This window comes from Prunus avium, chromosome 8, assembly GCF_965620075.1.
Source record: "Prunus avium chromosome 8, drPruAviu1.hap1.1, whole genome shotgun sequence".
NCBI lineage: Eukaryota > Viridiplantae > Streptophyta > Magnoliopsida > Rosales > Rosaceae > Prunus > Prunus avium.
This window is the reverse complement of record NC_142291.1, coordinates 33,579,885-33,603,796: the sequence shown is the minus strand read 5'-3', so window position 1 is coordinate 33,603,796 and position 23,912 is coordinate 33,579,885. Positions and strand designations below refer to the sequence as shown.

General features: G+C 36.0%; 3 protein-coding genes across 3 annotated transcripts; 1 reads left to right on the top strand and 2 right to left on the bottom strand.

The window, feature by feature from the left end:
• The first annotated feature begins 3,617 nt into the window (after positions 1-3,617).
• LOC110753767 (high-affinity nickel-transport family protein) lies at positions 3,618-6,716 on the top strand. The gene is made up of 2 exons (XM_021954725.2): positions 3,618-4,096; positions 5,639-6,716. The coding sequence occupies exons 1-2, from the start codon at positions 3,779-3,781 to the stop codon at positions 6,473-6,475; spliced, it is 1,155 nt and encodes a 384-aa protein (XP_021810417.1). The 5' UTR covers positions 3,618-3,778; the 3' UTR covers positions 6,476-6,716.
• A 5,338-nt stretch (positions 6,717-12,054) lies between these two features.
• Positions 12,055-13,505, bottom strand: LOC110753735 (putative BOI-related E3 ubiquitin-protein ligase 3). The gene is made up of 2 exons (XM_021954685.2): positions 13,015-13,505; positions 12,055-12,877 (listed from the first exon to the last, which is right to left on the bottom strand). The coding sequence occupies exons 1-2, from the start codon at positions 13,363-13,365 to the stop codon at positions 12,353-12,355; spliced, it is 876 nt and encodes a 291-aa protein (XP_021810377.1). The 5' UTR covers positions 13,366-13,505; the 3' UTR covers positions 12,055-12,352.
• Positions 13,506-18,974: 5,469 nt separating this feature from the next.
• On the bottom strand, positions 18,975-22,512 carry LOC110753734 (cyanogenic beta-glucosidase). Its single transcript, XM_021954683.2, has 13 exons — positions 22,134-22,512; positions 21,715-21,784; positions 21,535-21,593; positions 21,385-21,460; positions 21,193-21,270; positions 21,000-21,087; positions 20,660-20,915; positions 20,454-20,569; positions 20,081-20,298; positions 19,956-19,987; positions 19,760-19,862; positions 19,558-19,666; positions 18,975-19,464 (listed from the first exon to the last, which is right to left on the bottom strand). Exons 1-13 carry the CDS (start codon positions 22,308-22,310, stop codon positions 19,278-19,280), a joined length of 1,569 nt encoding a protein of 522 aa, XP_021810375.1. The 5' UTR covers positions 22,311-22,512; the 3' UTR covers positions 18,975-19,277.
• Positions 22,513-23,912: the final 1,400 nt, after the last annotated feature.

Genomic DNA, 23,912 nt, shown 5'->3' with positions numbered 1-23,912 from the left:
CGCAATCCCTTGGGCACGATCTCGCTCTTACACGCTTATGCTATATTCGATTCGTGCGCTTGCGAGTTTATAAATTTTTAAAACATCTCTTTTGAGGTACAACACCCCACTCCAATTTTATTCACTTACACTCCATTTTATAACTAAAAAAAAGGAGTGTAAGTGGATAAAATTGGAGTGGGGAAATCATTACCCCTTTTCTTTTGTTCTTTAAGCCTACTGCCTAGCGATTTTACAAACTTTTGCATTGCAGGGCTGGTCTAGGCGGAGCTGGGAAGGTCTGGGAGAAGCTGGGAAGGTCTAGGCGGAGCTAGGCAGGTCTGGGCTGCGCTAGGCGGGTCTAGGCGGCGCTAGGCGGCGCTTGGCGGGTCTGGGTGCCAGGGTGGGTCTGGTTCTTTTCTTTTGTTCTTTTATCCTACCGTCTGGCCATTTTTCAAACTTCATCCATCTTTGTTGAGGCCTTGTGCATTAACTGAGGAGCCCGACTTATGTCCCTTAATTGTGTACTGTGTGCTGTGGCTGTAATTTCAAAACTGTACACATCCCCACTTATTGAAAGCATTTCCTCATGTTGCAATTCCCTAAATCAACAATTTCAAGCTTTGTTGAGAGATTCCCAAAGAAAACAGGAAGCGTGGCATTTAATGGATTACCTTCCAAACTGATCATCGACAAATTTCTAAGACTAGCCAAACAAGAGAGAGTTTTTTACCGGAATAGAAGCATCAACCGTCAAATTATTCCACTGTAAGTTAAGCCACTGAAGGTTTGTAAAGGCACATAGTGTCGTAGGAATAAAACTGAAAAACGAGTTAGCGGTGATGTCTAGTTGAAACAATTCCTTCCATTCCGTACTCTGCTATATATATGATGAGAAAAATATGATTATAAGTTCATTTGTTCATTGCTTGCTTCTTAATAAAAGAAGACAACATATATTGTATTGGAAAATAAATTAGAAACATCACCTGGAGCCATGTAGCCAACTGTGGCTAGGGTCATAGAATCTCCTCCACCCAACAGTTTTGCAATCTCAAAATCTGCAACATGTGCAACCATAGCATAGTCTAGAAGTATATTGCTTGGCTTCAAATCACAGTGGACAATAGGTATTGCATAACCATGATGAAGGTATTCCAATGCCGCCGCAACATCCGACAAATTTAAATTCATTTCCCCAACAAACATCTCATTTGTTGGCTTCCTTCTTGTGAATGTTTCCATCACCACAATTCCAAAACTGTACACATCTCCCTCTTGTTGAAACCATTCCTTCCAATCCATACTCTGCATTATGAAAAATCGGCCTAGGCTGCCTGTGCGGGTCTAGGGGGCACTAGGCGGGTTTGGGCGGCGCTAGGCAAGTCTAAGCAGCTCTAGGCAGGTCTGGGTGCCAGGGTTGGTTTGGTTCCTTTCTTTTGTTTTTTAAGCCTACCGCCTAGCGATTTTTCAAACTTATGCACTGCATTCCATCATAACATCTAACATTTGCGAAGCTTTTAGTCTTCTTCCCTATCACTTGAATGATCAAGATAGGATCAAAATCCATCCCAACTGAAATTCCAGCATCCTCAAACATCTTCGTCACGTTAGCTTCTTCATAAAACTTGAATACTAAATTCAAGTAGTCTTCAGCAAGCAGATCGGTGTATTTACCATGGTCTTTCCATTGTTTTTTCCAAAAATTTCTATTCTCAGTCAAATCCTTGGCTGTTGGATCTGGCTAGTACACTTTCAACTTGATCAAACAAGCTGTCTCCTGCGAAAAATGGGTCAAAGTTGTAAAACTGAAAAATAAAATAATACGGCATTTTTGAACTGTTCACCATTGAACTGCTTTTGGGCATTTGAAGATGATAGATTAGAGTTGATGAAGTTGTTCCATTGGAAAAGAACTATCAAGTTTGGACCATATCTAAAAACAATGGGTGTTGCTGGGTTGGTCTAACCTTTCCCTCTAACCAAAGCCCACCAGCTGTGAGTCATGAAGCTTGAGTTTGCCAAAACTGGACTTCAAGGCCCATATCTCAAAATTAATCAGACTTGTTGGGTCAGCAAAAGTGAAAGCAGATGAACAAATGGATATTCAATCAGAAAAAGAAAACAACAGAGGGATATTCCAGATTTGGCTTACTTTTTTGTTTTTGTTGGAGATTTGGCTTACTTGGTGTCTGGCTTTATGAAGCAAATATAAACCCAAGGTGAATAGCAAGCCACCTGAACAATTTAAGTGGCCAAAATTTCTTTGTTAAGTGCGTGTGCACAGCACAAGCAAGCATGGGGAATGCATGTGTAAGCATGTGTAACCAGGATTCCTCTATCATAGGAAGGAAGGGAGGAGGTGCCTTATCCTTTTAGGCATTTAATACTCTCCCAAGCTCATTGTAGAAAAAAGTCCAAATTTCAAAATCAACCATCAACTTGGATTTACCTGCCAACTAGTTTTATTCCAAGCAATTGACCCCTATCCACCTCATAAAAATGTCTTTGCATCAATGTTGATAAAAAATAAAAAAAAGGGTTAAGAACGGCTTATTGGGTGTGCGGAGTTGACGACAACACAAGGCTGATAACAGTGTTTTACGTGTTTCTCTCATGACTTGACATTATTATTTGGTAATTTCATTTGGTACGACATTATTATTTATGTGGTGGTAAATGTTCAAAGTTGAGGAGGAAGAATCGTTTTTAGTGTGCTCCAAGTCCAACCCCATATATACTAATTTCACAGGTCGGTTGTCTTGTAAAGCTGGAGGTTGGAAGGGTAGGGCAGGCTCTACTCAATTTGAGCAATGGACGGAATTGGTGAGTAGTTGACCATTACACTTAACAATCCTAATGAATAATAATAAGGATTGATGCGTCCTTTCAAGACCAGGAAGTGGAAAGTGGAAAGGGAAGGGAAGAAAAATAGTAACGTGAAGGCTTCTAATTTCTATGTGTTCAAAGGGGATGTTGTGGACAAAATGAGGCCATACAATTTGTTTTAGAATTGTAGTTCATAGAGTTTAGAACTATAACAACTAGTTACCTACCCATTATTTATATATAAACCACTTTATTTTATACATCCGAAATTGATGGAACGGCTATCAAACACAATATTTCAGATGTAATACGCATACTCTTAATTACGCGAGTTACAATCTCTTTATATATACAACATCATTTATAAAAGGTCATATTTTACATATACTGTTTTAGTATAATTTACATCCGGTTAAGATCTAAACGATAATTACACACTTTAACAATATTTCTCTAACAAAAGATAATTCCTATTTGAACAATCTTCTTCCCCACCCGCCCCTATATCTAAAATATTTTTTTCAAACTTGCAACTTTATCTTCATTTTTCAAATTAAAGGTTTAACATATTGATCCATAATTAGCTCAATAAAATGAGATGGTAAATGTTGATAAAAACAGAAATAAAAAAAATTTAATAAAAAAACAGCTACTTTATAAGTAGAGAAAGGGGCTTTTCGAGAAGAAAATTGAAGAGCTTGACAATTTAGGCGGGTTAAGATGCGTCAAAATAAATTATAAAATTATATTTTAGAATATTCTATATTAAATATTAAATTTTCAATTTTCGGTTAAAATTTTAAACCTTCTCAGAGTTTTGAGCCAGAGCTTATCTTCTTCACTTCTACTTCTTCACCACATCCCCTCGCCCTCTCTCTCCAAATTCTCTTTACCTCCCAAATATAAACCCTTACAGAGACACACAGAAGAACAAAGAGGTAGAGAGAGAGAGAGAGAGGAGAGAGAAGCCATGGAAAGGCTTCTGTCCTCTTCATCCCCAACCCCTTTGAAACTTCATCTAAAACCCTCCCCTTTTCTACATCGACTCGGTCGCATTGACTCGGGAAAACTCAACCTCCCCGCTTCCCAACTTCCCAATCTCAGACGGGTCAGCTTGGTTTCCTGCAAACGTCAAAACCCATCTCCACTGTCTTCTTCTTCTCCTCCATCAGCGCCGTCGAACATTTTGCCGTCTCTCTCGTCGAACCAGGCCGAGTCTCCAAATGGGTCGGAGCCAAAATACCAGCTTCTCAATCAGATCGCAACTGGGGCTTCTAAGCAGCGCAAGGTATTTTGATCTCTTGTTCAATTGAAAGAAATTGATTAAAAAAAATATTCAATTTGATTTTTTTTAAAAAATTTGTGGGGCTTTTTTGTTGTTTTTGCTGCAATCATGTTTTGAAATTGCAAACAATTTGTTTCATGGTCTATGGAATGTTTGATTATTTTCTACGAAGTTATTTTTTAATTCAATGTAGTTATTTTTGCCCTCTAAATCTGCCATCATCTTTGTATTTCAGAATATGCCTATATGAGATTGTAATGTCCCATCATTCTTTATTAGCTCACGTCCATATAGGAAATAGTAGCAGCCTCATTTGTTGTAGTAACCTCTCTTACAATTTTTTATGGCTGAAAGGATTGTCTTTGGTGGTTCGAACTGCCAAAAATTTGATTATCAACCAATTTGACTTTGGGGTCCTTGAAGAGCATGCATTTCTTACAGTCAAGTTTGGTCCTATCCATATTCCATAGTAATCTTTTGGATTCCAGGAGGTTGGAGAACTGAATGGTATACGCGTATAGTATTTTGTAGATAAGTCCTCTTCTCTGCCTGGAGAAATAAGTCAGTACAAATGTTCAGTTCCAACACAAAGCCTCTCAAATCTCTGTGCTTTTTAAAACCTTAGCATAGCTTAGCTGGCATCACTAACCACTAGCAGCAAATCTTTGACATGGGGGCCCGGAAGAAAGGAACAAAATTAGGGAATTTCACAGATGTACTAACCAGTCGATTGGATGTAGGTAGCTTCATAGGTAGCTTCATTAGATTAGCAATGTTGGATTTTAGTATAGGTCTGGGTGTTTTTGTTGGTCTCAAATGCTTTCATTAAGGTAATATGAGCCAAGTTCAATGGTTTTTTCGAAGGTGTAACAGTCAGTATTCTGGAGTAGCCTATCGCCTGTAAGACTGCAGGGTGCACTGAGATTTTCGAAGTTTCCAAATGATTGCTATATGGCTGTGTTCACGTTTCATATTTTCAACAATTTTCAGATTTCATACAAGGAAATTTCAGACGTTGTATTCTAAATTTGACGACTTATTGTATTGGTAAGCAAGATATTGAAACTGGATGGAACTTTAAACACTCGCTATCTCATAACAGTTAATACCAAAACTGCCAGCAAGTCAAGTGGATTCTCTCTTATTAACTTCTTGTCTACTTGGTTGCACCCTCAGGGTAGGTTTTAAATCTAATCTTTAGAAGAGGACAGTGGATCTTAACAGGGAGTCAGTATGATAGAAATCATGGATTGGAGTAGGAACGTAGATGATACTGTCTAGACAAGTTTTCATTATTGTTTAAGTGTATGCATCAGTGCAATTATATCTTGCCCCATGGCAGTTTCATATTTGATTTACAACTACTATCAACATGAAATTTATAAGTTATATCGAAATATTCTTTGAGAATATTTTGTTTCTTTCTTTTTGGCGTGGAGGCGGGGCTGCAAATTCCCACCTACAGTTACTTTCACTTTTCATATGCAACCATTAATCCATTTATTTTGACCAGATAACTTACTTTTATATTTCTAACATGTCCAGGCCATCTCCACTGGGGCATTTGTTGTGCTTTCTGCTCTTGTTTTGATCTTAATACAACCGGCTTTTGCACCAGCAGCTTTTGCATCCTTTCAAACTGCAACAAAGACAAGTAGCCCGGCTGCTGCTATTGGGAGAAGACTGATCCAGACTGAATTACTTAGTAGTGCATGGACTGGTTTCTTTGCTGGTTGTTTACACACATTATCAGGGCCTGACCACCTAGCTGCTTTGGCTCCACTCTCAATAGGACGCACCCGCATTGAAAGTGCTTTAGTTGGAGCCCTCTGGGGATGTGGTCATGACGCTGGCCAGGTTATCTTTGGCTTAATATTTCTACTGCTAAAGGATCGGCTTCACATTGAAATCATCCGAACCTGGGGCACAAGAGTTGTGGGCATTACTCTACTAGTTATTGGTGCTATGGGCATTAAGGAAGCTTCAGAAGTCCCAAGTCCTTGTGTTGCCTTAGAGAATGGCGAGTGTGATGTTAGTGTATATGAATCTCTAGAAACCCCTACAGTTGGGAAGAAGAAGATTGGTTTTGCTACTTTTGCCACTGGAATTGTCCATGGGCTGCAGCCAGATGCATTGATGATGGTCTTACCCGCGCTTGCCTTGCCATCGCGCGTTGCTGGTGCTGCATTTCTGGTTATGTTTTTAGCTGGGACCGTGGTTGCAATGGGAAGCTATACAGTCTTTATAGGCTCATGTAGTCAGGCACTAAAGGATAGAGTTCCCAGAATAACAGAGAAGCTAACATGGGCATCTTCCCTGGTTGCAATTGCTCTCGGGTTTGCCATAATCATCAGCCAGTTCTTCGGGTATAGCCTGTATTAGTATTTTTGACCGAATTAAGATTCACATTTCGCAGGCTTCTCCATGAGTGTTAGATAAAGATCTTAGAAGGATTATTCGATTTGTTTAGTGCAAAAGTTCATCTGCGCAGCACCATTTCTCAGTGAGAGTACCATCATATTTTCTTTTTAAAGCCTTTTCCAGTTTTAATATAGAGGGGCAACCTTTCTACAGTTGTAATTCTTTTGTGGTAGAAATCAGATTGGCTTAACGATTTGCATTACTTGATTTGCTTTATGTTAAATGGTTAACCTTTATCTACACAAATGGTTCTATTTTGTCGCACAAGTTCATAGCAGTTATCATTTAGGGAAAGGTTTATTATCACAAAACATCTCTGAGGTTTGCGAAACTATCATATTGCATCCTTTTTTTTTTTTTTTTTGTCATTTATGGTCCGTAAGGTTAATAAGTGTCCTCACAAATAGTCCTTGTTGTCTGTTCCGGTAAAAAGTCTGTTAAGTTGATGATGTGGCATATATGTGGGTCTCACATATCCAATAATATGACGCCACATGGATTAAATAAAAAATACATTTTAAAAAATAATTTCAAATTATAAACCATTTTAAAAAACTTTAAAAAAAATTAGAAACCCCAAAAAAAAAAAATCACCACCTCCTCCATTGCACCAAATCCCCACATCCTTCGTCCAAAAAACAAAAACCCCCATATCCAGCCTCCTCCATATCCCAACCTGCTATCCCAAATCAACACCCACAGCAGCCAACCCAAACCTTGATATTCCAGGAACCTCACCCACTGCCCGTCTAATCTCCACCACCAAAGACCAAAATTGGATGGTGGTTAGTAAAGGCCAAATGAGTGGGTTGGGTGGGTTTAATGGTTGTCTGGGTTTGCTTGGAGGGGAGGGGGGGTGGAGTTTAGGTTGGTTGCTGTCCAATAAAGAGAGCATGGAAGAGAGACAAAAAGGGAGAGAAAAGGAGGAGGGCGGGGCAGTGGTGCGGAGGGTGGGTGAGGATAGGTGCGGCTGTTGGAGGTGTGAGAGGGAGAGAGAGAGGAGATGTGGGTGGGAGCGAGGAGAAAAATGGGGGAAGGAAGAATGGTGGGGGTTGGGGTTTAGTGCGATGGAGAAGATGATGGTGATTTTGTGTTTTTTGTTTTTAATATATTTTCTTTTCTTTTAAGTTTTTTTAAATTTTTTATAAGTTTCAAATGTTTATTTTATTTAATCCACGTGGCGTCATATTATTGGATATGTGGGACCATATATGTGCCACATCATCAACTTAACAGACTTTTTAACGAAATCTGACGGCAAGAACTATTTGTGAAGACACTTATTAACCTTAAGGACCATAAATGACAAAAAAAAAAAAAACATAAAGGACGCAATGTGATAGTTTCGCAAACCTTAGGGATGTTTTGTGATAATAAGCCTTAGGGAAATGTAAATTATGCGTCCAAAATAGTCTTGACTGCTACCAATCCAAGCAATGATATCCAGTTGTATGCAATGTCGACAGAGTGAAGACGTTGTTTGGGCTGGTCCTGGTCCATAGTTTAAGTGCTCACACATTGACCATTTCCAAGTGCAAAGTTGGAATCATGAATTTTTTAATGAGTGGGATAGCGAAAGTCATTAGCTTAAAATCTAATGACTAATTTTTTTTGGGTACTTATTGTTTCTATAGTTTTTCTAGAAATAAAAGTATACATTGGGATAAAATAGTAAAAGGTAGAGAGTTAAAATCATGCATTTTTATTAAGATATTATATTTCTTAATTGAGCAAACAAATGATATAACATGATTATAGGCCTACAAAATTGAGTGGTCAATAAGTTATAAGTCTACATTTGGGTGGGTTATACTAAGCTTTTATAGGATGAATAACATTACAATACATGTAATATATTTTAGTTTTAAAAAAGACTACCTAGGCTAGAGCCCATGGTAGCCCTCTACCTAGTTCAGCCAATGTGTCTAATTTGCACTGGTTTTTTTCTTTTTGTCTTCAATCTAATATGACTTTTACTAGTTAAAAGGAAAAAAAAAAGGTGAAATTTGTAAAGGTAGAAAATCAGATAGGCACTCAAAGACACTTGGGGCCTCTTTTTGCAAACAACATGGCGTAAATTGAGCCACATGTTGAACAAAAGAACAAGTCTATGAAGTAGCTAACGGATCTAATTAAGTGAAAAATGATCTTGACTCGTAGATCAATGATCTCAAGTTTGAACTCTCATAATACCTTGGTATTGTGTATGATAAACTTTTCTCTCTTCTAATTTAAAGTATCGCTTACGTATTTTTTTTTAAAAAAATTATGAGGTAAATTGCCAATATCGATATCGTTTGACCTCATATTATTCTTATTCTTGTTATAAAATATTACGTTAAAATCTAGTGTCGTCTTTGTGCATCATGTTGACTATAATGAATCCTATAAGATAATGTATTGGGGAGAAAATATTGCATTACCTACTAACTCTCTATGCTTAATTTGTAAGTTAGCTGCATTTTCTCAACTATTTTCATATCACTTCTTGATATTTTTCCCGCAGCCTAAAGTCTTCTTAGAGCATCCACAGTGAGGTGGTGTATATGGGGGTGTATGTTAAATATACACCCCGAGTCACCGGAATCGTCTCCAATGGTAAGATGTAAATGGATGTAAATATACATCACCACCATGGGGATGTAAAATAAAATGTATATTTACATCCATTTTTACATCCTTTGCAGGCGGAACCCACCCGAGAAAAGTGAAGAAAAATGAAGAAAAGTCAACATAAAAGGCTGGGACCCACGGCTACACCCCCGAATTTACACCCCCCACTGGAGCAAAAAACATATTTACACCCCTCGGAGGTGTAAAGGGGATGTAAAAGTGGCTTTACACCCCCGAATTTACACCCCCCACTGTGGATGCTCTTATAATTTTATAGGTATCTGTCACGTTATTGTCATTCATTATTATTACAAGTGCATGCATTCGTACGTTGGGTTAAATGGAAAGACATCTTATCTTCGATGCATGATCTAGATTCTAAAGCATACGCAAATAATTCACAAAGATTATCTTGAGTTTTTTTTATATAAAACTTTCTCGTTTATAAACTTTGAACTAGAAACCTCTTTCAACAAAATAGAAAATAGAGTGTTGTTACGAAAAATTGTTATACATTCAAGATGAGTGTGTATTGTATGAGTCCCACGTGAATTCTAAGGAGCGAACCATACCCTAACATGTTCAAATTATATGAATTATTATCTTTATGAATAACGAAAAATGTTTTCTACGTAAATAAAAAAACAAAATTGACATACTGACATAGTGTTACAAAATTCAATTATTTTGTATAATTATTATTATTAACTTTAAATTCGATACTGCTTTTGTAAGGGCTTTTCATCTCTTATTTGTGAGAGTTTTATTGAAATTATTATGACTTGGTTTTTTCAAGCTTGTTCTTTTTTTGATTATTATGAGTTTGCAATCTTAGTTTGGATGCCTATGCCAAAGTTTCTTCAATCCTGTGTGATCATTAGTGGAGGCGCACTAGATATTGTGTTAATTTTGATATTAAACCGCTCCATTATTATAATGGCCCTTTGTAGTTAGTGGCTTTTTTGACTGAATTATGAATGCAATCCTAAAATTTATATATATTAAAAATAAAAATAAATAAAAAGACTATATGTGTTATAATTGAAATGAATTTGTCACATCAAATTGAGATATTACCATTATGCTTGCCGTACACAAAAGAAAAAGAAAATTCCTATTTCAATTTCTCCTAAAACAACACGGCAGCAAACCCGCGAATCGAAATCTCTGCCTAATACTATTAAATTGTCCTCACAAAATCGTGAAAAGGGCCCCGCACAGAAACAGGAGAGAAATATCACAGAAATGAGATGCACAACACAAGTTGAATCAGAGAGAGCCCCACATCAGATAAAATTTATATAAATAAAAAAAAGAAAGGGAAAAGCTGTACGGCTACTACTGTAAACAGCGGATAACTAGGAGGACCACAGCACCAGAATCTCCCGTCAACGCTTAGCCCTTTCCTTTTTGCTTTTCTTTTTCGTTTTGCCCAAAACGCAAACCTTCAATTACTTCCAAGTATTTTATTTAATTAATTTTCGAAACTACCAATTTTTATTTTTTTTACTCTTTTTTCTTCTTTCTATTTTATGGCACATTTAACATGGCATGATACAAAGTTTTTTGAGCATATCCAAATCTTAGTGGAAATTAATTCGAATTATCTCATCTTTTTAGCTTTGATCTTGTGTTTATATCAAAATTAAGTAGTTGTGAACATAAGCACTTTATGATCACGAATCGATACAATGTGTTCGACCCTAATAAAAACACAACGAATCCGCCATGTCACAATACACCTTTTACTAATCTTTTATTATAGCCGATTTATTTTTTATTTTATAAAAAATGGGATAATTTTTTATTAAATTAATAAAAATAACAATACAAAGGATATAGACTGTAAAGGGATTTTTCCCAAGTGGCCTGAGTTGAAAGATTGAAACGACTCTCGAAAATAACTTTTCAAAAACCCCTCTCAATCAGCGACAAACCATAGAAGCAAAATACATGTAGCACACCACCAATTCAAAATATTTTTTTAAAAACAAAACTCAATTATATCTTTTTCCAACCTATTCTCTTTCTTCTACCAAACAACCCACTCAGGTCAAAATATATATATTTTTTCTTCTTTTGGTATTATGGATGGATGCCAAAGCTCAAACCCCAATTCAATTCCTAGGTTGAATATGCACTGGGCTTATCCAAAAAGAAAAGAAAAAAACTTCTTAACACTCATAGCTAATGAAGTTTTTTGTTTCACTCATAATTAGGTGTATTTTATTTTTTGTTATAAATGATTTACTTATATCATTGAATTTTTTTATCATTTTAATAGGTTTATACGTTAGGTAAATTTAGCCTCCGAATTCGTCCCTGCTCTCAACCGACTCAAGTAGGTAACAATATTGGAAATCTTGGAATAGAAAAAAGAATTTTCTTAGCTTGAACAAAACAAGAGGTTGTTAGGCGAAGTATAAAAGGTTAAACGTGTAGAAGATGGACCATATTATGCTTGGCGATTATGATGCATATTCGAACGACGGCTATATGATAATGTGGACCTAAAGAAATTCCAAAAACTCCATCCCCACATGTTTAAAGATGCCGACTTGACTTTTTGTTTGCTCACTATAAATAAATAAAAAAGATGTTCTTTTTTTTACTAATTAGATAGTTTCAATGTGAATTTTATATCACCATCAAGTGAGTCTGCAAAACAAGCAAAAGATCCAAGTCCCTGGTTTACAAAGTTTAGCTGCTAATTTTTAGCTTTAAAAAACTTTCATTGACTTTGCAAGAAATTAAATAAAAAATAATTATTTTTTGCATGAAAATGTATTTTTATATGACATTTCTTTTAATGAAATCTGTCAATGGAAATTGATGACCTGCCAAATGCAAAATAGTTGGTGTAGAAATCTGATATGAATAATCAAATCAATCCATCCGCCATTGACAGAAAAAGAGAAGCAAAAATATTGAAAAAGGAAAAAGCAGCACCCTCCATGAAAGGAAAAAGATGCTCTGTGCTGTATTTTTCTGTTCAATTGGGTTGTTGGTCGTCTAAAGTACAAACTAAAATCTAAATTCAGAGACCATAAAAAGGAAAAAAGTAAATTAAATAAAATTAAATAATAAAAAAACCATTTGTATCGAAAATGGTTCTGTTCACTCCATCATCAATGATCATCATTCACATCATCCTGCTAAAACCAAGCATTCTCAGTCACTTTCTTTCCCTTTTTTTCTCTCTTCACTTTTTCCCGGAAAATCAGCCTAGGAAATCAAAGCCTCTATGCTGGCCTTCTTTGGTGTTCTGCAAACAGGGCAACAATCAAGAACCGCCTCACAAGCTTTGCATGAACAAAGGTGTCTGCAAGGAAGGAACAGGACACACGAACTCCGAGAATTACAGCTTTTGCAAACCTTCATCTTCATCCTTATCTGTTCATAATCAACACCATCACTCTCTGCTTCTTCTTCTTCTCTGTTATCACAGCAAGACTCTGCATCGTCTGCCCCATTAATGAGACAACACGAGACTCTCTCTCTATACTGTTCTAGAGTGTTGTTTAAGGACACAACCATGGCTTCGTTTTCTTGTGCCACTCTCTGCCATGCTTGGTTTTCAGCCTCTAATTTTCTCAAGAAATCTTCAAGCTCCATTCTTCTCCTGTTTGCTTGTGTTATTTCATCATCCTTTTGCTTTAATAGTACTTGGGTTGTAGACTCTATTTTCTTCAACAGCATTGCAAGCTGCTGTTTTCTCTGTTCTTGAAGTACCAATCTCAATCTCTCGTTCTGTTTTTCAAAAACAAAAACAAAAACATGGGAATTGAGTACAAATCCAAAACCATGAAAGCAAAAGCAATTTCAAGTAAATTGGATGAAACCCAAGTCATATAATCACAAATTGTACTTAAAAACTGGTTTCTAACCTGTAATCTGATGTACTGATCAATCTCTTGTCTCTGCTTGGCAGCCTGAGCTTCCATAGTCTGAGAACAGGAGGCCATAATGCTGCTAAAAGTATTGTTGTTTTCCAAAGTGGGAACCAGAAAACTGGTATCAAAGCAAAGATTTTGATTTATCTGCTGCTGGTTTTGTACTTGTTGTTGCTGTTGTTGCTGTTGTTGTTGTTGAAGTTGGTGTTTCTGTTGAACATTGAAACAGAAGTGACTGAACCCACCACCACCACCACCACCATAACCATTGTCTACCATCCAATCCTGTGAGCCGCACAATGGAAACCCAAGATTCTCTGAACACATCTGAGCTTCAATGGCCATCTAAATCAACCAACCCAAAAGATCAAAACTTGAAACAAACCCTTCTCTTCAGATCTCTCACGCTTTCTTCTCAACCAGTTCTTGGACCCAAAAAACCAAAACCAAAACCAAAGCCAAAACTAGTACTCTTGATAGAGGAATATGTTCACAAAGGTGGTGGACAAGAAGTGGGGAGCATATATATAATATGTGAAGGAAAGAAAGGAACCCGAAACATAAAAAAATGTTTTAATTAATGAGGGAGTGTAGAAAATTGGGGAATGAATAAATAAAGTAACAGGAAACTTGGAAAAGGGTAAGGAGATGTGGCCTAGGATGCTTAGTTTCTGCCTGTCTCTTTAAAAACTGCCTTTTTCTGCCTCTTTTCTCTCTCTTTGTGGATGGATGGTGTTTTGTATATATTAGCATTAAAAAGAGAGAGATGTATGGGACGCGGTAAGCAACAACGTACACATGCAGATTTTGTGACTAAACTATCGGGTCAGAGATTTCAGAGGAAGCGTTTGTTTTTGAATAGAAAGAGAAAGGGAGAGAGAGAGAGAGAGAGAGAGAAGAATTCAATTCCAAGTGGGTGAGAGTGAGAGGGGCCTCTCTGTTCTCTCTTGTGAATGAGTCAGTTTTCATATTTATATCTCAGAAAAAAGATGAGAGAGAAGAAGAGAGAGAGAATTATTAGTGATTTTTGTCAGGTTGGTCATCTGGAAAGGCCGAGACTAGCCAGAATAGGATCCTTTTATTTCTCTCCTATTTCTATACAATTTTCCCTTTTTTTTTAATCTTGGAAATGTATATTTATAATTTTTACTTATTTTGGGCACCTTTTGTAATCTTAATCAGGAACATTGCATCTCAGAATGTGGTGTGATCATGCTAATCTGTTGAAGTATTATAACCCAAGTTTTGGAAAACATGCTTAAGATTTTTCTGGAAATTTGTATATCAATAAGGCAGTATTATCTTCTTCCTTATAAGATAATTGACAGAAAAATGTGTGGTGTGATCTCTTAATCTGTTTTGCGTTTCAATGCAAAAATTACTGGGAAAGTCCTGCCCGTTAATTTTTCTAGGTGTTGCAGGATTAAATGTAGGAGATCTTTTTGCAACTAAGTCTTTTATTTATTTATTTATAGTAAAATGGATTTGTTTTGAACCAATTCAATGTGTCAAAAAATACCTAAAATATTGTAGGCAGGCGTATTAATCAGTTTGTTTGATTTCCGGGTATTAGGATATCTTCAAGACATTGTTTTATCATGATGATGTCGTTAACTTGTTGACTTCTTATTCAATTGGTTTATTATCGATTCATCGAACTATGACTGTAAGAGGGCAAACTTTATTAAGAAATAGAACTAAAGCCGGCTAGAAATCCCCTAACCAATAATCGGATTGAACCTCTAAACAATATTGATTATTATGTCACAATTTCCTTTCAAATCCTCAAAATTTATCATCATAGATCTGTGTTTCACATGGTTTCTTGTAGTGAAACAGGGCAGGGATTTTTTATTTTTATTTTTCCTTTTCCTTTTGCTGCTAGGAAAGTACACCAAACGTAGGAGTTAAGGAAGTAATTTAATTGTATATGACCTTTTGAACATCCCTACAAGGCAGTGCATAATATTTAGTAAATCTATGAATTGTTGTGACTTACCTAATGAAAACACACTTATTGCGTTAATGGGTCTCATAAAAATATTAACAAAAGTTTATTTTGAGTAGGAATCTGACGTGCACACCAACTCAAAGATCAACTTACTTTCATACCATATCAATTAATTACTATCAAGGAAAACGAGATGCTATACTAGAAGCTAGCACAGATTATTAATGTAGAGATTCCAGCTAATATCCCTTGTAATAACAGTCTTAATATTCGGGAAGAGGTTTCCTTTAACCATATGTTTCGGGAAGCTAACTTCACAACTGATGCTATTGCAAGTTTAGGTCATGGTCTTGCTCCGCCCCATCTATGGGAGCATGAATTATCTCTGAGTTGTTCTATTCTGTTTTATTTTGACTTAGTTGGGCTACATGCTCTCGTGGTTTCCGGTTGTAGTTGTTTTCCTATATTGTGATCCCATAACTTATCAATTTTGATTTTTCGATGGGAAGTCTATCAAGGAAGTGACTCATAATCTTCCACCCCTGAAAGTGACAATAGAGAAAAAAAGAAGGGAAAACTCGACTCAAAATTAATATTTCTGTCAGCTGCCATATCAAACTATTGTTTTGTTTATCTCTCTTGAATATTGGACCGCTATTTACCTAGGAAATGATCTCTATTTCCTTCGCCTCTGTAGATAGAGTTATCCCACTAAACTCCAAATACCAATTTATTCAGTCATTGAAAATTGAAAAAAGCAAAAGAAAAAGAAAGAGAAAAGGTTAAATTGTTGTTTTTTTGCTGCAGAAAATTTACAGTTTGGCGAGGAGCCATGTGGTGATGAGCCTTTAGGTTAGGACCCCATATGGGGGCATGAGGGCTTTGTGACACTTTGGTGGTGACTCTTTCTGCAATGAATATGTGCAGTCCATGTGAACCCATCCACCACTTCATTGACTGCCTAGTTTTCTATTATTATTGCATTGAAGGATCTGATGAGTCTCTGCAGTCTCTGAGCCGTGAAATGTGCAAAAATCCAAAACCCCACTTCTCATCATCTCATCTCTCTCATAGAATTCGATGCAAAAGTCTCTTCTGCAGCTTCCCAACTGCTTCTCTTTGTTTTGTAGCTTTCGGCAAAGTGATATGGACGCTCTACATGTACTGCCTCTCTCTTCCTTTCCCTAATTGGTGCCCATCTCCCCCTACCCATAAGTCTTCGCAATCGTATAACTCACAAAGTCATTTGTAAGGAAAAAGAATTTCAAATTCAATCCCGTTTATTCTTTTCAAATTTATGTAAGACTTGTGGTTGTCGTGTAACATAATGTCAGAATAGTTCAGTTAAAAGATAAACATAACCCTATATCAGAAATAGGTGATTCACTTAATAGAATCAAAATTGAATTAAATTTAACTTATAATGAATCCGGATTGTATAAGTTGGGAACAATGTTCTACAATTCTAAAAAAAAATTCTTTATTTTTTTTGGGTATCAAATACATTCAATAATTTGTCACAAAATGGGTGGTTTGATTTATGGTTGGAAGGCTCGTACCTCATGACCCACCAAAGAAGGGTGTGATATGGAAGGCTCTGTCTTGACATGCCTCAAATTATGACTTGAAGAATAGGTAGACCCACTTTTGATGGGGGCATTAACAATTTAACATTATCTTATGGGTCCAATGCTGCTAGCCATAGCCAAGTGGTTTTGTCTGGATTCACCTGGGTAACCTAGTAAGGTCATGCATTCATCCATTCACAAGTTCACAACGGCATCATTTCATTTGTCCCTTCTCATGCGGCAGCCATATTTTTTGTATTCTATGTACCTATAGAAAAAAAGAATGCACGAAAAATTCAATAATTTCAACTTTCGAGTTGTTTTTCTATGGGTACACGCGTATAATTATTAGTCAATATTAAGACATCTGGAGATTTGATCGATGTTTTGGACTTTTGAATTATTATAATGGTGAGGTTGGAACCAACAACACCTAGTGCCTGGTGACATCCACCATTCAAACGTAAATATTATTATCAAGTAAATTAATGGTCATTCTAGTTGAAATTAATCTCATGAATGACATGAGGGGTGGTAATCCTTTTACTTTTTCCCTTTCAACAACCGTGATGGAATACAATAGTAAAAAAATTAACATGAAACGAGATGCTGATTTAAACTTCGAATTATACATCTAATTTGAAAGTGATCACATACATCGTATATTCTCACAAACAGAGTTGCGTTGAACGGTTTCTGATCCTTAATGCATGTAAAACCCACTATACATCAACGGTCAGAATTAATTTATCAAGACTTATACATCGCTCTCTCTTGTTCCTTCTGTAATTAGTTAAAGATTATGTTTGTATTGTTGGGAAAAGGGCCCCAAGTTTCTTCCATGTTGCTCCCCTCATAAAGGGAAAATAAATAGTTGATAATTGTGATCATGTCAGGTTTGATTTCACATATTCTTACCTTGGAGACCGACACACGCAAGTCATGTGAAGTTTCTTTACAGCCAGTTTCTCCCAATGTTCTCTCTTCAAACTTCAAAATTTTGGTCGCGTCTGTCGACCAAAATCACAATTTTATAACAAATATATATATATTATGCAGAAAGAAAAATGAAAAAAAGAAGTTATGATTAAAGTAACATAGCTAGCTAGCTTTTTGGGTGCTTACTTCTCTCGTGCATCTTCCAGACTTTGACTGCATGATTTTGTTTTCATTTCAGTCACACTGTCTCAGTCATGCATGCATAATATTATATTTTTGTACTTTTTTTCTTCTTTTTGCTTGCCTTTAATTGATTTGGAGCAAAATCAACACGTCTTCGACTCTACTTTTCCTAACTTTGACGTGTAACGTATAGCATGATGTTCTTGTTTGTTTTCAATCCAATTTCTGTTTTTTCTTTTCTGAGATCTAGTTTTTCTAAATATGTGTGTGAATTTGACCATAACAAGACTAGTTTCTTACATTGTTTTCAAAGTTAGAGAAATTCTATTAATAATAGGAAGGATCCAGGAAAACCACACTGTTTACTTCAATACGTTATTCTTGAATGTTCATCATTTATAACAACATAATATCGTACAAAGTTACGGTAATATAAAACCTTTTCTTAAATTAAAAAAATATTCATTATCATCCTATCCTTTGTCCAAATCGTGAAGGTTTTGATCATGTGAATCTTTATTTCCAATTCCTTATCGTTATATGCAATATCTTCTTGTTCAATATTTTAATGTTTTAAAGTTTCATTATCACTAACAAGTGTCATTCTCAACGTTTTCCTATTTCATCTATCAATTTTGTTTTTTTGTTTTATCTTAATCATTCGCGTATATTATCTATCTAAACATTCTCATGTAGATGTATTGCTCATATTTTTGTTTAATTTTAACTCATTTCTTACCCTCCTTTATTTTATTTTATAGCCACAATAATTTAATTAAACGGGCATTACAAGATCATAGCTCCACAAAGAGCTCTCGCAAATATTAACCACAACTATTGCAAGACAACGAGCAAAAATAATTTTACATCTTGAAGACTCAGCTTATCAGGAACTAAAACCATAAGAGGATCCATAAAGCTACTGCCCTACCCTCTTAGTATTTTTTTGTAATTTTTGTTTTCAAATATTTTGTCCTAATTCTACTCATTGCATCCTCATTTTACATAAAATAAAATAAAATAATATTGCGCCCCTTCACTGTTAATTGATAGCCTGGATACGGCTCAAGTTCACTGGAGGTTAAAAGTTGTACCCATTAAGCCCAAAATTAAATCCTTTCTGGGCCAAACTGAAATGTTGAAAATTGGTGCCAAATTATATAATAATATTATTAGAATTTGGTGGTCTTAGATTCGACTTTGATGGCACGTTGATGGTATGTGTGAGAAAACGTCTTCCTCCTTGTATATTATCGCTTTTAAATTGACACCGACAAATTTAATTGTCAGGAGTACATTGCATCATATGCATCTTGGACCAACATTAATATTTATATATAGTCATCGAAAGATATCAAATATAATTAATACACGGTCGTTGAAAAACAGAGGAAGACGACAAAAGAGTTACATCTTAGCTCCTAAACATTTCATAAATAGTCTAGATCATTGCCAGTTTGAACTTTTAATAAACTGTTTTTGCCGTCGGTGGTGTTTCTCAAGTTAAGGCCCCAGGCATCTCCATCATTTATCATTATAAAATCCATATGTTATCAAACACCAGCTTCCAACAACCTAGAAGACCCTCAGCAAAACAATGTCACGAGAACTTAGCTTTAAAGTTCCACATGTTTTTCCGTTTTAAGAAACTTCTTTAACCAGTTCGCTGATTGTTTAGGATGTCTTTTCAGTCCATTTTTGAAGTCTATGTAGTTGATGCCGAACCTAACTGTGTAACCAGTGTTCCATTCTATGTTGTCAAACAATGACCATATAAAGTATCCCATCACGTTAACACCATCCCTGCTCAAAAACGAGTCAAAAACAACTATATTAGTGAAATTCTGGCCAAAGAGGGAGATGAAATCTTTGTTTTTACTAGGAACGTGCACTTACTGGATCGCTTTATGAAGATAATAAAGATGGCGATCAAGATAGTCGATTCTTTTCTTATCGGCAAGGGATTCCTCCATCGGAATTTTGGGATCATTAGGGTCATCGTACCCTACAATAATAGGTAGTAATATTTGACACATGCATGAGATTACCCTTAAAATGTTGAAATAATGTATATGTTGATGGTTAATGCCATAATTACCATTTTCTGTGATGTAAATAAGTGGATTGTGATAGTTTCGCTTTGTGTAAAGCAGTAAATCTCGAAATCCTCTTGGGTAAACATGGAGCCAGTCAGAAGCACCCTGCCAACCCAATTTATGCAAATTAAATCATATAATTAATTCATGTTAAGCTCAAAGGGGGTTTGATTAACATGGTAAATAACACGTACGCACCAGTGGACCAATGGGGACGCCATTATGCTCGACTGTCACACCATCATGTTTGAAACTTTGTTAGTAAAATTAAGAAAGAAAAAGCCATAATTTGTGGCTGCTTAAGCTCAAGGTTTTCTACTTACCTGATTGATTAACAAGAGCGTCTGTCTTGTAGCTTGGTTTTGCATCATTTTGACGAGGTACATCTGCTGCATACGTTCCTGAGTAGTAATTTAGTCCAATAAAATCAAATGAACCTTTTAGCATCTCGGATTGCTCTTTAGTGAACTCGGGCAATCGGTTTTTAACAAGAGATTGCATGGTCTGCGGATAGTGACCCTTTGTCAAGGGATCCATAAACCTAAAATCAAATCCAAGATTCAAAATATTACTTTAACTTAAGCCCATCTGAACATATAAGGATATTGATGACTGACCACATGAAATCTAGATCAATCAAATCCAACCTTCATCTGCAATAAGAATGATTTGAGTTGTTATTTTATAAGTGCATACCATCCATAAGAGAAATCCAATGCTCGTGATGCAGCATCTTTGTCTTTCTTTTCGTCAGAAACTGGCACAAACCAATCTGTGTTCAACGTTATACCTATCGATCCCTTTTGTGATACCTGTGCTTGTTCAACGTTTGATTACTTAACACAACTAAGAGTCCATTATTGTCAAGAAGATAAATTTTGAATTTTGGGTGTAATTAAGACCTGATATTTGCCTTTGTATAATTTTACAGCAGCTGCATGAGCTAGAAGTTGGTGGTGTGTCACTAAATATGGCTCAGTCCCTGAATCTCCACCAAGGCAATTTAATTTTTGCCAATCAGAACATCGTCCGGGTGCATACTTCCCAGTTGCATACCCATTCTTGCTGTAACTCAATGGCTCATTCAATGTAATCCAATGCTTAACTTTGCCGCCAAACTCTCTAAAGCAAAGCTCTGCGTAATCTTGAAAATCATCCCTGCCATATATATTACATCAGAAAATTTTAAAAATAAAACAAGATTAATTTTTCAACAGAAAAATGTATTTGATTTTCACTTACACGATATTAGGGCTTAAGAAACCACCGTAATCATCCTCCAAACCTTGGGGAAGATCCCAATGAAAAATTGTGACAAAGGGCGTTAGACCTGCCATATTCAACAATTAATATCCAGAAAAACAATTACGAAAAAAACTTTAATTAATGAAACTTTTTGGTTGATTTCTACATTAGTCAGTGAGTCATGCATAACCATTAGCTAGAAGCTCGTTGATGAGGTTCTTGTAATAGTTGATTCCTTCATAGTTCACACCCCCACTTAGCTTTCCTTCTGATCATGATCAAAATACAATGCAAATTAATTTTTGACAGAAAAAAGTCAGAAAAAATACGAAGAATTTATGTAAAAGATTAAAGTAATTAAATTGATGGTCTAATTAATTACTTGGTATCACTCTAGACCATGAGATTGAAAATCTGTAAGCATCTAAACCAATATTCTTCATAATTTGAACATCTTCCTGTAAACCAAATATAATTAATTAGAGAACTCATTCAGAATAATTTTTAGAAGATAACCATCTTCTTCTTGTACCTTATAGCGATGATATTCATCAACGGCGACATCTCCGGTGCTGTGGTCCGTTATTCTCTCTGATTTTTTCAATTAAAACACAGTGAATTTCAGTAATTTCATTCAATTTATTTTCTTTCTTTCTTTCTTTAAATGATGATTTTGATACACAAATTGAAGACATGAATAGACAGAAGAGACCTGGATACTTGTGCATGTATGTATCCCATATACATGGTCCTCTACCACCTTCATTTGCAGCACCTTCATACTAAAATTCATACAAATAATACACAAGTATAAAGCTAAGGCTTGTTTGATAACTATTTTTATTTTTCATTTTCATTTTTTGTGTTAGAGTATAGAGGAAAATGAGAGAGAGAATGGGAGTGAGAATGAGAGAGGTGTTTTCACTTTTGTTACTCATCCCTCTCATCTTCCCTCTCAATCTCATTTTCAATCTCATTCTCACTTCTATTCTCCCTCTTTTTCCTCTATATTCTAGCACAAAAAATGAAAAATGAAAACTAAAAACTAAAACTCAAACAGCCCTAAATGAATCATCTCAAGCTTGACATCAAATGAGAACATTCAAAGATCAAAGGCCTAGCTAGAGGTACCTGGTAGGCAGATGAAGCTGTCCCGAACACGAAACCCTTCGGAAAACTGCTCCGGTTGAGGGAAGCCAAAGTCTCAGATGCAGCATCAAGATGCTTTGCCTTGATAGATTTACTACTTGTCAATGCACAACCAAGAGCAAGCAGGAGGCCGAAAAGGAGGAGGGTGCATTTTGCCATAACTTCAAATTTAATTTCGTTGTCAGGTTTCTACAATTGGCCTTTAATTATATATATACATGGAAGGAAAAAAGAAAGTGGGGTAATTTGAAAACTGTCGCTGGCCTTGAATTTCAATTAGAATCCGGTCAATTATGCGGGAAATTTGTTTTAAGTTGTGAATTGTGACCATGTTAAATAGTCAATGAAACCACACAAAAGTTACAATCACAAATTAACATCTAATTTACAAACCCAATTTTTGCAATATGTTTGTTTTGCTACCCGCACTCATAGTGGGTGGTATAGACACGGTAAACATATTACGAACGTCTTGCTCACTTGACTTAATTTCCGTCACACAACAATCACTTTAATACTCTCCTTAATTACAGTTGAGCTTTAGAGAATCTCTAACCAAAGTTTTTTTTTTTAGGTGAGACCCAAGGGTATCCACCGCCGACAGTAGTGACTAATCCCTTTCGCAGCGGGAGCTCTCCCAATGGAGGTAAACGGCTGGCCACAAAATGCGCTCCATTCCCATGGGCGGGGATCAAATCCCCAACCTCATGGTTAAGGAATGAGGTGAGCTACTACTACACCACATCTCATGGTTCTAACCAAAGTTATTTTAGTTAGTCCATTACATGCTTTCTATTTAGCTTTGAAGTATCATGGTTGGTTGGTGCAACCTGGGGTTCCTCTAACACACTGAGATAGCGACAAGTTGGATGGTAAAGGAAGCATGGGAGAATGAGCAGAGGCAGCGTGGTGAGCATGCTCAAATGGGAGCAGAGGTCCCAACCGCGTGAAGCAATTGCAGGTGACACGCATGGATTGAATTGTTGGGATCAAGATAGCTTTCTGATTTCTTGGTTTTGATCTCATGTGGTTTGTGGGAATATATAGTTTATAGTTTATTGTAGTACATGTAATTGGAGTTTTGTGTAATTCGTGTATTCTAGATTCTAGGTTCGATTTCCTCGTCTCTCAATACCGTTTATATAAAAATAAAAAACTAGTTAATCAAAGATTCTGTTTCAACTTTTAACATGCACCTTCTTCGACCGTTTAAACAAAATAAAAACGACAATATAACATTGCAAAACCAGTCTAGATCTTTCCTAGCTGACCACAAAAGATTAAGAAAGAAAATAAAAGTCAAGATTATTGCAACTTTAAACTTTAAAATATGCCGTAGAGGTAGAGATCTATCTCCATCATTTATCATTATCGAAACCATGCATGTGAATAAGTCCAGTTTCCAACAACTTATACAACAACAGTTTATTTGACCCAAAAAAGAGTTCCAAAGCTATAAAATACGCCATACAAATCTCAAAGACTAAAAAGATGTTGAGATCTATGATGATGGAAGTAATAAATCTCCTCTATGGGTTTCTTTTTCTTTATGTTCGGAAAAAGTGATATCGAATTTGAAACATCTCTAACGTTATGGACACAAGAAAGGCACATACAAGAATGTTTGAGATTATAATAATCATTTTACTATGGGAAGTTAATTATGAAATTGATAATCAGACAGAATGCGAATTGTGGGCATATATAGCTTTCACATTAGTTCGACAAAAGAGTATTTTGGCTTTCAGAGCTGTGGAAAGA